Genomic DNA, 13146 nt, shown 5'->3' on the forward strand with positions numbered 1-13146 from the left:
ACTCTATGCCATAATTTCCACCCATCAACAAAGTAGTAAGTAGTTTAAACATACATTACATGACAACTGTTTACCAGTGCACAGCAGCTTCAGAAAGTGAAGGCAGGTAATTTTGTGCAATACAGTCAAAAAGGAAAATTCCCAGTGTACTAATATTTGTAATAGAAGTTTCCACATTGAAGAAACAAAGCAAATGCATCGTTTTACTCTTTTAAATGTACTAAAATACTTTCAGTTAAAGCTTCAGATAAATTGCAGTCACCTTATCCATGTCCAATACCTTTACTTCACCAAATCACCTTCAGGCAGCACTGATTCAGTCTAGACCCAGAAATGGGGAAAACAGGCATAACAGCATGCCACGGAAGAAGCAATGGCAGAGAAATAAAGGCTGGTCAGTGCTGGCTGACAGACCCACACAGTACAATAAGATGAGAAAAGACAGACTACCTGTCACCATCCCTGAGCGTATTTAAAAGACAGGTACACATGGTATTCAGAGATGTGGTTTAGGGGTGACTTGGCAAGTGCTGGGTTAATGACTGGATGGTCTTAGAGGTCTTTCCCAACCCAAATGATTCTATGACACCCAAGCTAAAAACCTCTGCTCTTCAGCACTGTCACAGCCATGATACTTCTGGATTTGGAGGTAGAAAAGTCTAGTGTGAAGTTTCTATCTTATAGCTCATTGTAACGTGATGACACTGTTTCTACATCAGTCAAACAACCAGCACCAATTTCTGGCAACATCTGTAGCTGCCATGCTATCTCTGTGGCAGCAACCAAAGCCAGTCTAGCTTAATTTATGGCAGGAACTTGAAATATCTTAAGATGGACTGACTGTAAGTCCATATAAATAGAACACTTTAAGCAGGAAGATTAACTTGGATCAATACATCATTTTAATGGAAAATTTTCACTGCCTATCATGTCAGTTGTGTGCTGTTTTTTTTTTTTTTCAAGATGTAAAAGGCCACAAAAGGCTTTCACAGTGATTTCATCAGAACTTCTCAAAAGGTCTGATCTGAAAACACATGGAAGCCAGCAAACTGCTTTTGTTGCCCCAAAAGGCTTCTGACCAGCACTGTATTTACTCAGGAGAATTAAAACTGCCAAGTTGCTGTAATCCTCTCCTGAGCAGAAAAGTATTACAGAAAGAAGCACTACATAAACAAGAGACAATCCCTGCTGAAGCAAATATGCATGGACTGATGGGCTAAGTTAGATTATCAAGTCCTTCCAAAGAATCTTCACTCTAAATCTGGCTATGACATTTACTTAAGGTGTTACCTGTCATTTCCCCATTTTTTAAAGAAGGAATACTACTTAATCAAGACTTTCTTAGGGAAAATTAATGTTTTCAGGGCACTTTAAAATTAAACCAGCTATATATGTTTGCCAAGCAATCCAGCTGGATTGTGGGCACACTGATTGAGAGCATTTGGTTGCTGTGGACTGTGCATAAATTCTCAGTTTCATTTTTGTTTCATTGGTTGCTTAATGAAATATGTATCCATACACTACCAATGTAATCTATGAGATAAATGAGATATGTTTGCATAGGAAAAATATGTTACTTTTATTTTAAGCTCAAAAGGTGGCTGCTTACTGGGAAGAGCAAATCCTAGGAATATAAACATAAGTTTCTTTTTTTTTAATCATTATTTTTATTTTTGTGTGTTTAGAGAAGCCTTGCAGAAAGAAGCTAGTTTGCAAACTTATCCACTGAAGCCTAAAGGGGCTTTTTCAGTACAGCTGAGTATCTGATAAACAGATCATCTCGTTCTGCCTATAGGCTGCTGGTTTTACTGCTGGATGGACAAGAGACCAACTTGTCTTGGTCAGAAGAAGACACTTCTATTGAACAGCTACAGATGCCACTCTTGTACAGACAGTACATTCCAGCACTGAAAATCACTCTGGCTATGGAATTCTGTGAGACAGCACAGCCGCAGCAGCAGTGTTATGTGGCACAGCTGTGCATTTTTATAACATTTATGTGACTTACAAGGAGATAAACAGGGTCTGATAATGACAACAGGACATGCACCCAGCCCACAGTTGTAGCCACAGCATTCCAATACACACAGAAACCACTCCATATTGTTTGCCTGCCTTCTGCAGCTTTCACACCACTGTGCAAAGAATATTGGGGAATGTATTGAGAATTTAAAATGCCATGAGCCAAAGGGAGGTGTAACATACATGGTACCACAGCCTGTGAGCGGTTCTTCGGGGCGTTTTCCTCCTGCTGTGCAGCACTGCTGTCGTTGGGCTCAGCCTGGTAAGCACACAGAGCTTCCCACTCCTTCTCCAGACGATTCTTGTTTTTCAGGTGATCTTCCATGTAGGACTGGAATTAAAATAATACTGCATTAAGCATTGAATTAGCTAGGCTGAAAGCTAAACTAAAATGATGTTTCTCAAAGCATGGGAATCTGGAGCTTTGGGGATAAAAGTGGCTCAGTTTTAAGGTTCATTTCTTTACTTAAGAGAGTTAAGTTCAAGCTTATTTGTGCTATAAACTATGAGAATGATAAAATGAACCAGTGCTAACAGAGAGAAAATGCATGAAACATCCAGTCACTGAGCTTTAGGAGGAAATTATTTCTTCTTCAGTACCTGGAAAACATAAGCCCAAATGTCTCCTTCATCAGGCAATGGAAAAGAAACAAAGTTCCATTGACAAAAATTACTACAAACAACAACTTCTGTCAAAACAAAGGATTTAACAACTAAAGTTCAAGCACATATGAATGTCACAACACTGATAAAAATGTTGAAAATAATTTAAAAATTGCCAGGCTGAACTGTCATGGTTCAAGCACTGGGTCATCAGAAACTCATCTTGCAGATGAACTGGCACAGAGAAGCCTTGAACTGAGGAGGTGATGTTAATTAATATACGTTGTTAAAGATTGCACATTGCATTCAGTTAACAGTATTTGGAAAAGCATCACAAAGGAAAACTGTCTGTGGCAGGAATGATGGATGGGCCATCAAAGTATATTGGTGCTGGTCTTAAGCTTTTGCAGATCTCCCAAGGCTAGAGCTCCTGTCCAGCAGCAGATAGGAATTCAGTTCCAAAGATTTGAGAAAAGTGAACCAAAACCCTTTTCCTTCATCCCATGAATCAGAAAATAATCCAAGTATGTGAGGGGAAGGGAGCAGAAAGGAGGAAGGGTGGGGAAACCCAGAAATCTTTCCCTCCCTTTAACATGAAAATTAAGAAAGTGATCACCTGGTACTTTGAGCCTACTTATACAGGCTCATTACCTTGTAGAGCCTGTCATCTTGTCCTACAACAAGCAGGAGAACCATCTCACATTATACCCTGTTCATATTTGCAAATTAAACTCCATACTGCCTTTACTAGGTAGGTTGAAATTAACATTCCTAAATGGATTCTAAAAGGACAGACTGTCTAGCAAACAGGCTCAGGGTCAATACCAGAGCTTCTGGCCCAAACATCAGTCACAGTGGTTATTGCTGGAAACTTCACTAATACAGCCCAATCTGTAGCAAACCTTGCCTAGTAAAAGCTCCCAGAAAGCATACACTGCTAAGTATAAAAAGCACTTTAATTGCTTAGAAAACCTTTTCCACAGAAAATATCCGTGACGTCGAATTGCTCTTCCCAAATATGCCTTAAAGAAGAAAAGCTCTCATGCCCTCTCAACAGGTTTAACAGAAGGTGTAAAAAGCTTGCAGCTTGTCCTCTGCCAAACAGGAGCTCTGCAAATCTGTTGTGCCACTGTGCTTCCCACCTGGCTGGCAGGGCAGGATACTGCTCCCTCTTGCAGCTTGCACATTTTTTTGATGACAAAAGAGCCCTGACACATAGCTCTGTTTGCTGCAGGGTTTGTCGGGCTCCTGCATCTTTACACAAGGTTTGTAAATCAAACCTGGTACTGAAAAACCAATTCAAGAAGCAACACTTCCAGAATGGATGTCTTTAAGGACACAGAAAGATATTGCATTAGAAGAGAGGTTTCTTAAAGGAGGTAAAAAATAGAGGTGCCCTAGATGCAATCAAAACACCTACTGTGTGATTGCTTCTTTTCTATAATGAAGGAAAAATCATTGCAGTGGACAGAGCTGTGACCTGACAGGTGAGGAAGTGGAAGAGCGGTGTGGCCCTGCTGGGTGTGGGTCAGGAAACGTGTTCCCAGCATTAACTTACAAGTTAAAAGGAGGAAACCATCCTCTCATATTTTGTTTGTCCTTGTCAAAAGGCTGTTGCTACCAGGGAAAGGAGAGAGTCTAAAGATCCTTCTTTTCTCCTACCAAATCTGTGCCTGGATATGTGCACTGAAATCATAGGGAAAAAAAAAAAAGATACTCCCTCCAGAGCAGAGACTGCTGGTATATGAGAATTTTTATGAGGCAAAGGGAAAAAATAGCAAAATCTTACAATACCATGGAGCCAAGACTGCTGGCTTCAGAGCAGCTGTTTAGAATGCAGCAGAGATCAGGCAGTCAAGGACCAGCCCGTAGCATCTTCCCATTTTAAACCACAGTTTCATAATCTGATTCATTTTGACATGCCCATCTCCAATGTCCCACAGACTTCAGGGACATTTCATGCAGATATACAGATCTGCCAGTACTGAATCTCTCCAAAACACTGGTAGGTCCACAAAGCTGTAGGAAAAGGGCAGTGAACATTTGATTCCTAACGCAGGACTGAATGTAGTAAGAAGCTTTCTGTTGACTCCAATTTGTCTCTTTGATGATTTCAAGGATTGTATTTTAAAAGGAAATTTAATTTCCTTTTTAAATCATCAAATAGGACACAGTTAATGTAAAGTTTACAGTTAAGGTAAACTGACTGCTTTTGTGGCACATGAACTTTTAAATAACTCAAAGCTCTTTAAAAGGTTTACTTTTACCTTCATTTTCCAGGTAATTTTGAGTGTAAAGATACATGAATTTTCAAATGAAAACACACTGAAATCTTTACTTTAACTAACCATTTTTTTGGTGTTGTTTCAATTCCTGCATCACATGGAACAGATTCACAGAGCACTTCCTGACAGACTTTGAAGAGGTGTTTGACTATTTGAATGGACCCATGGAAGCCTCTGCCCAATATGAACATCTGCTTTACACACATTTTTAAAAGCTACTGAGAAAGAAGCTTGCTTTAAAATATTCAGGAGCCAGACAATTCCCTCAGAGTTAAGTAATCTTTCATTTACAGTCCTTCAGAGCCCCTACGCTCATCCCCACTTTGCTAAACAGAAGCTTAGTGATTTTGAAACACTCTCTTGGGAGCTGCTGGATGTACATTAAATTGAGTGGAACTTCTGATATTTTAGAGATTGCATGTCTACTCAAATCCACTCCTTAATTAGGATGTTTTTGATGAGACATTCTGCAGTGGTTGCCTGCTACAAAAGAAATTCATTACCAACATGTCAAACACGCACATGATTGTCCTTGTCCCAGAGCAGCAGGTAAAATAAATAGAGGTTGTCACCACTGTTATTGCAATGCTCCTCAAGCCTGCTGGAAAAAGCAAAGGTCTAGCCTCACCAATATGTGCACAACAAGGCCTGTAATCCCAAGTATATGCTATTATTTAAATAAACACCATCTGCTTGCACAGGTCTTCTGATGCACCTTAAATTCCATTAACCTTAATTTTCCTTCCACAGGACCTCACTTGTGAGGACAATTGGTGGCCCAGTCCATACTTTATCCTGTTTAGATAGAGAAGATACACTTGCTACCAAACACACTGTGGGGATAAGGAAGATGTGAGTAGATGTACTACAAAACCTATTATTGCTGTGTGAGACATGCAGGTTGTAAGGCAAAAGGGGAGCTTTTAGCCAGAGGATGAAAAGCTGTTCCAGGGACAGTGAATGGGCTAAAGAATGGCCACTGCCAGTGGCACATACTAAGACAGATTCCACGTGCCTGGCACAAAGAGCACAGTGGCTTGGATTGGCTTTGGTAGAACACGGCTTTGTTGGAGCCTCCTGTGCACTCACTTGATGTTTAATAGAGTATCAAACTACTTTGGTTTTCTTTATTTTTTCTTTACTCTTTTATTAAGAGGGGTGTCCAACACATGCTCTGTGACTACATAAGTTTCAAACTATATTAAATGCTAATTGACTGGTCAATCTTAAAATCACAGAATCTTTTAGGTTGGAAAAGTCTCCCAGATCATCAAGTCCAACAGATAATCCAGCAGGGCCAAGTCCACCACCAGGCCATGCTCCTCAGTACCACATCTACATGTCCTTTAAATACCTCCAGATATGGTGATGATCCCACCACTGCCCCGGGCAGCCTGTTCCAGTGCTTGACAGCCCTTTTGGTGAAGAAAGTTTCCCTAATATCCAATCTCAACCTCCCCTGGCACAACTTGAGGCCATTTCCTCTCCTCCTATCATTTGTTACTTGGGTGAAGAGACACATTACTTTCTTCAGAGATAGTATGGTTTGTATCTGTCCATATATTTGTTTTAAAAATGCCTATTTTATTAGCTGATGTTCAGCTGCCACAATTATTTTTGACACCGTAATTCCAATCCAGTACTCGAGTAGGAACCCTTTTCATGACCGAGGATGCATCTTTCAGTGAAAACATGTGCAGCTCTCAAATTGACAGACCTTGACAGGTCTAATCGAATTTCAAATGTCACTGAAGATGTGGATGTGAAATTATCTCAGTCCTTGAGAATGGTGACCACTCAAACCTACACTGTTCACCCAACAGTGTGGGAGCCACTGCTTTCAAACTGCTGCTGCTTTTTCCAGAGATGCAGAGGGCCAGGCAGTGCTGTTGTGCTTTGCAGGGTTCCTCAGAAGGAACATGTAGAGGGGAGAATTTGTCTTAGCTATTATATGGCAAATTGTGCCGTAAAAGAGTATACTTGAAAATATTTGTTTTGTATTCTCACCAGTTAATTTAAATAATGGGTTTTTTTTGCCTTTGTTCCTTGCTAATGTATGGGTCGCATCTTTCTGGCCCAGGATGCCCCAGGATTCTTGCTACTCTGAATTTCTTTGTGTTCTCTAGTGCACATTGCATTGACTACATGTAAGAGGAATACTTTTCTGCATAAATCCAATTTGCTTTCAACACCACATATGGTTTTGTCCTTCCATTTTCTGGCTTAATACCTTATCATTAGTGGCTTCACAGTAAATTTCTCTGTTCCCACTCATATTACTCACAGTGCTATAGAATTCAGAGACAGAAGCAGCCTATCTGATTACTTATGCTTCCAGGTCTTTAAATAATGTAATTTCTTGTACTTCATTAGAATCTTTCTAACATTTGGATCTTTCTAACATGGATCTAAAACAGAAGCATAAAGTTCATTACTACTTCTTGGGACACTAATTGTTCTGAACTATACATTGTATACCTGGAAATAGACAAACATTTTCAATAAGGAACACTAGTTCTCATTTGAGATGCTTTTTTTAATAGGGATGTCAACAATATTTATTTTCTATTTCAAACTTAATTTGCTACTCATTTTCACCAAGCTATTTATTTCAACTTTAGTCTGCTTGCTCAGAATATTGCGGCTCTCCATAATTTCTGCTTGTATACATTCCAATGTCTTCACAGATCATGAATTAATGGATCTATGCAAATTACAGATATGTCTTCTTGCAACTCTTTTCTTCAAAGGTAATTTATTTGTTTTATGTATTTTCAGGTTTAATGTTTTCAAACTTTTGAATTACTGCTCTGTCATCGCGTCTGTGCAGAACTTTAGACTGTGATGAAAGTCATTGTCACTTCCATGCATTTCTACATCATTATTAAAAAAGTTAAATATAACTGGATCTCAGAGAAATTCCTGTACTCTGCCAGACACTCCTAGACCTGGCTTTTGATCATTACTTTCTGTATATCAACCTTTTCCACATAATCGTCCCATAAAAAATTGGCATTAATTTTTCAATTAACCATTCATGAAACAGTGTCACAACGTCATTAAAATCTGTATATATTACATCCATTGTTTTCACTTCATCTACTGGGCTTTCTAGTTTTGCTTTAAAAAAACCAATCAGGTTTGTCCAGGCAAGATTTGCTCTTTAGAAAATTATGCATATTCTTACTCATTGTTCAGCTATCCAATGAAAAGGGTGAAGGAGACACACAAAGGAAAGACTCCAGCCTCCACCATCCTCTTAAATGACACCCTTACATTTATTTGCCTTTTACACCCTTGAAAAATCTCTAGATAACCAGCAACTCCTTTTTTAATGTGCTCCATTATTTTCTAGGGTTGGAGTCTGGACTCAGGGAATAGCAACAGAAAGGTTCATTCCTCTTCTTTTTTCCTGCTTCCCACTCCTCTTCTACAAAATTATTACTTTATTCTTCTATTTCTGTTCTTCTCCCGAGCTTGTCCAGAGCTGATCAAATAAAGGTGCCTGAGATCAGTGTCACTATTACGACTCTGAGCCATATTCAGATCCTGTGGAGCATCACAATGCTTTTTCCACACTTTTAAAGCATTTCTCACTTCCCAGCACACTTTCATAGTAACACCGAAGTTACTTTGGGGTCTTGCTTGCAGAAGATCAGTCTTTCTCCCTGAGCTGCCCTGGTGTCCTTGCAAGACAAAAGGCTGGGAGCTCATCACGTTTCTATGAAGAAACTTCCAGTGGTGCTGAAACATGGGAGCAGAGACAAACTATGCCCATGTTTTCCTACTTTTCTTCCTAGCAAAGCATACCTTAAATAAATAGAGGATGCAATATCTCAACCAATTTCAGTCTTTCCATGATCTAGCATGTTAAGAAAATCAGGTTTTTCCAATAGTTAGTTGTTCCATGAAAGTCCCACAGTTATTTCTGGTCCTCTAATCCAAATAACCCCCAATAATGCAGAGCCTGTAACTGGTACCAAGACCAGCTCCATCTCTGAAGCATCAATCCATAAATGTTAGAAACACCAGCTTTAATCTTAAATATCAAGTTTCCAATATTAACTACAAAGAAGTGTGACTTTATTGGGGTAGTTATATTTTTGGCTTATATAGACATATAAAATGAAAAATTCTGTTGTGGCAGCTCATTGTCAGTATCTCAAAGCACTTGTATCTGGAAGAAATCTCAGTAAATTACCATATGGCTATAAAGTCTCACATGCTTTCAATAACAGGGAGTGTTCTACATCCGCTGCTTTACTGGAACCAGGATTTCATCACCTGATTAGTCAGTCATTTCAGGCTGAAGGCTCCTTCCTCTTTTCTAACTTATCCTGTGCCATTCCAGATGTCCTGCTTACAGTAACCACAAATGAAAATATATAGGAAATAAAAACTTGAGAATTTGTATTTTTCTCTTGGCAAAAGACACGGAGAAATCATTTTTTCCTCCTCCATTTGCAGGTATATTACTACCATTATGTGTTTTGATCTAACAGTTCTTGTATTTCTCAGGACATGATTACACCACTGGAAAAAATAGTTTTGAAGCTTTTCAGTTATGTACTGAAAAATACCATGGAGCTCTACTTGTAATTTGGCATGAAACACTACTAATATCATACGTAATATGGTAGGTGATGAAGGACAACTTAAAAAAAAAAGCCAGAGGGAGGCAGTTCACTGACAAAGCAACTATTCACTATGGTCGAGAATAATACCCCTAGATTGCTTCAAATAGGTTGCATTATTCAGAAATAATTTATCTTCCACGGTGATATCAGCCAACAATAAAAATGACATTCCATAGTTTCAGTTTCACATTTTTAGATGTAAAGCTCATTGTAGACACCTAAGCAGGCACACAGAAAGCAGTTGTGCTTTCAGCATGCCATCTCAAGTAATGTTAAATTATTGTCCCTGGTTTGCTAGGGAAATATCACCTTTGCACAAGCAGTGTAAGGCATTATCTACCAGTGTGCAACTTTGGCAAGAAAGGCTGTAATTCACAAGCATATTAGATGGCAACCTATGTTCTGTTTGCCTAAATTAATATACCCTCGATGCAGCGTACATCACCATCTCTCCCTCTCTTAATGCTCTGATAATAGAGTTTTCTAACTTGTAAAAGGATTACTTCAATCCAATCAGCAGGTGCTGGGATCAGTGTGTGCCATACAAACACTTGCTAATCCCTTTTCTTACAGCTCCCAGCTGCCAAAGGTGTTCAATGAAATCCCAGTGAAATTGATGGATACAACCTGGTGTGGACTGACACACGTTGTCATCTCTGGAGGAAATCTTGGAAAATAAATGTGATGCTAAGCATTGCTTCAACTGGAATGGTGGAGGCAGCTATATTTTTAAAAAGAAATTTAGCTAAGAAGTTAAACATTAAAAAAAAAAAAAGAATGATTAATTATGGAATATTTACTCTACCTGGCTTTCTAAATATAGGAGAAGATAAAGAAAATCACTCTACAAGGAATCCCTTCTTAAGGAATATCAGCTACTTAATGGTGTCTTCTAGGTCTTAAAATACAACCACCCTCATCTCCTCCTCCTTACCCCCTTTCTTGAAATCTAAATTATGCCTATGAAGTTTCACCCCTGCAATTACTTTGCTTTAAATAAATCTCAACAAAAAAGAGAAGATTATTGCCATAAAATGAACATAATTTGCTCCCTTACAATCCCTGTATTTCTATAGCTCCTTCTTGTCCAACTGTCTGAAAGTGCTCACATTACTTCTGCAGGGGAGGCAAGTATCACTGCTGCCTCATAGATGGGAAATGAAAGGGCAGAAACATTGAAATGAATTTCTCAAGGTCACAGAATATGTTCCTAAAACACTAATTCTTGCAGGAATATTCCTGACAGCTGTTTTTTACCCCATGTTCATGTTTATAGACATGGCTAAAAGTCAGGATACCTTAATGAATCCATATCTGCTAACATTTTTGTAATTACAAGTATACCAAATGTTCTGTCTGTGATGGAATTATTACAGATTTTGGGTTGGGGATGTTGTTTAGAAGTACGTGGTTTAAGTGTCTGGTGAGTGGATACAATTATGCACATGCTGAATGCTGTTTATACAAAGACATGCCAAGGTAAATAATATATATGTAAAAGATTAACTATCCAGAAGCAGTTTCCAAAATTTCTGTACTTCTCGTAGTAGATTGCACTACAAAAATCTTAAATAATAAATAGCCTTCACAAAAAGGAACAATATTACTTCAAAAAATTAAGGTCTAAACCTCTTAGCCAAACACTGCTATTTCACAGCATGGGATATGTTGTGACATTTCTTAAAACCAAAAATAAATCCAAAACAAGAAAAAACTCAGCCCAAACCTCCCCATTAAAGACAGCTCTGCAGTACAGGAACTGGCGCCAAGGAGAGTGTCAGCTGAATTAATCAACTGAGACATTTTGGGAAGCATTTCTGGTAGCTTTGTTAAAATGTAAAAGCACAAGCACGTAAAAACTAGCTGGAAAACTGAACAAAAATATACAAATCAAGTCCTTTAACTCTTTGTGATAAATATTGACACCCAACACTATTCTCACAGAAAACTGCTATTTTCTTCTTACACATTAAACCAATTTTTCAGATGATCCCTTCTCACTTCATTTTTTTACTAATGTTTTAACACCATGCTACAATCCAACACATATTTGTGATTCATTTATACGTCTGTTGTGTGTCTGAAATGAAAACTTTAAAAATATATTACTGCACACTAATTACCTGGCTGAAAACACAAAACCAAATTTCCTGGCTTCTTCTCATAGCCCTGCTAACTCAATTAAGCATCTAAATTTGGGTTCCCTGTTGCGTACTCTATTTTCAAATTTAAATTTTAATGAATTACAGTCTGTGTTTCTTTTCAGAGTGCTTGTATAGTCATCTTCCTTTACTATATATATATATATATGTATTACCAAGTGATAAATAAAGAATTCTGAAAACATCATGTTTAAAAATACTTCTCTTTTCAAGCGTGGTCAAGTTCTACACAGATAATGAGACCAGTAAAAGCCAGGCAACCATGACCAAGTATATCCAAGTGATAGAGAACATGGTGTGATTTATAGATAGTCTGGAAAAATAGCACTATGATAGACCCTGGCCATCTTGAGGCCAGAAAGGAAAATATTACTTTACTGACAAAATACCCCTGCTAAAGCAAAGGGATAAGTACTTAATGCTACTCTTAAACTTGTGAATAGAAGTCAGAAAGTGCTTCTCCAGGAAAAAACAATAGCTCATAAAGGAAAACCCCTCTGCTTTTCAGTGTGGGTTTGGGATTTTTTTGGGTGGGGGGCAAGGTAAGATACTGCACTGATAGAGTTTGTACCTAAACACACACCGAGGTTGTAGAAAATCGAGAACATGCAGTATGAAATCCAAGAAGTCTTGCAATTCATGCTATACCCACAGCCCAGAGGCAGGCTATGCATATAAGTACAAGTGACCATTAGGTTACCTGGAAAAAAAAAAACAGGGAAAGAACAGAGTGGCTAATCAGCCTTTTCCTTAGAAATCTCCTGTGACAGAGAACAGACACTTCAAACTGCACAAATATCCTCAACACTCACAGCCTTGCACTCAGGACCATTTTGGAACCATGTCCACTACCTAGGAAGTTCCATGCTTGCACACAGAGAAGCAACACAATTAGTGAACTGCCAGTCCCACGGATGCAGAGCAAACTCTCTGCTATTTTCTCTATATATTTCTGCTATATTCTCTGCTATTTTCTATACTCTTCTGCTATTGCAGTGCAATAGCAAAAACAAAGAGCTTGACTATAAAAGACAGCTCAGAAAGCAGGTTGAATGAAATACTGGTTTATTAATAGTTGGACTTGATATTGGAGATCTCTTCCAACCTAAATGATTTTATGACAATAAGAAATGAAGAAACTTTTCTTCATAGAAGCCCTTTCAGAACTTAAAAGAGATGACTGTAGGAGAAGACACTTCTGCCCTACCTCTTCCATGTAACACTCACAGACATGTTGAAACAACATGCAGTAGGAGAATAAGCAATGCAGGCTGTGAGAAAGATGCAGCTGGCATAGACCCAGCTCCCAAATCTGGAGGAAGTGTCCCATTTTTCAGGTAACCTTTTATCTATGCACCATGGGATTTTCAACTGATGCTGCCTAGCTCAGTGATTCTCAAATATTTTTCTCATGAAAGGATTCAAAAGGGATTGTGC

General features: G+C 38.5%; 1 protein-coding gene across 1 annotated transcript in view; it reads right to left on the minus strand.

Moving 5' to 3' along the window:
• PTPRN2 (protein tyrosine phosphatase receptor type N2) overlaps positions 1 to 13146 on the minus strand; it is a 624843-nt gene that overhangs the window by 55026 nt on the left and 556671 nt on the right. Inside the window, exon 15 of the mRNA XM_062506519.1 lies at positions 2206 to 2353. Within this exon, the coding sequence (XP_062362503.1) occupies positions 2206 to 2353 (148 nt within the window). The remainder of the gene's footprint in view (positions 1 to 2205; positions 2354 to 13146) is intronic.

This window comes from Cinclus cinclus, chromosome 1 (assembly GCF_963662255.1).
Source record: "Cinclus cinclus chromosome 1, bCinCin1.1, whole genome shotgun sequence".
In the NCBI taxonomy this organism is placed as follows: Eukaryota; Metazoa; Chordata; class Aves; order Passeriformes; family Cinclidae; genus Cinclus; species Cinclus cinclus.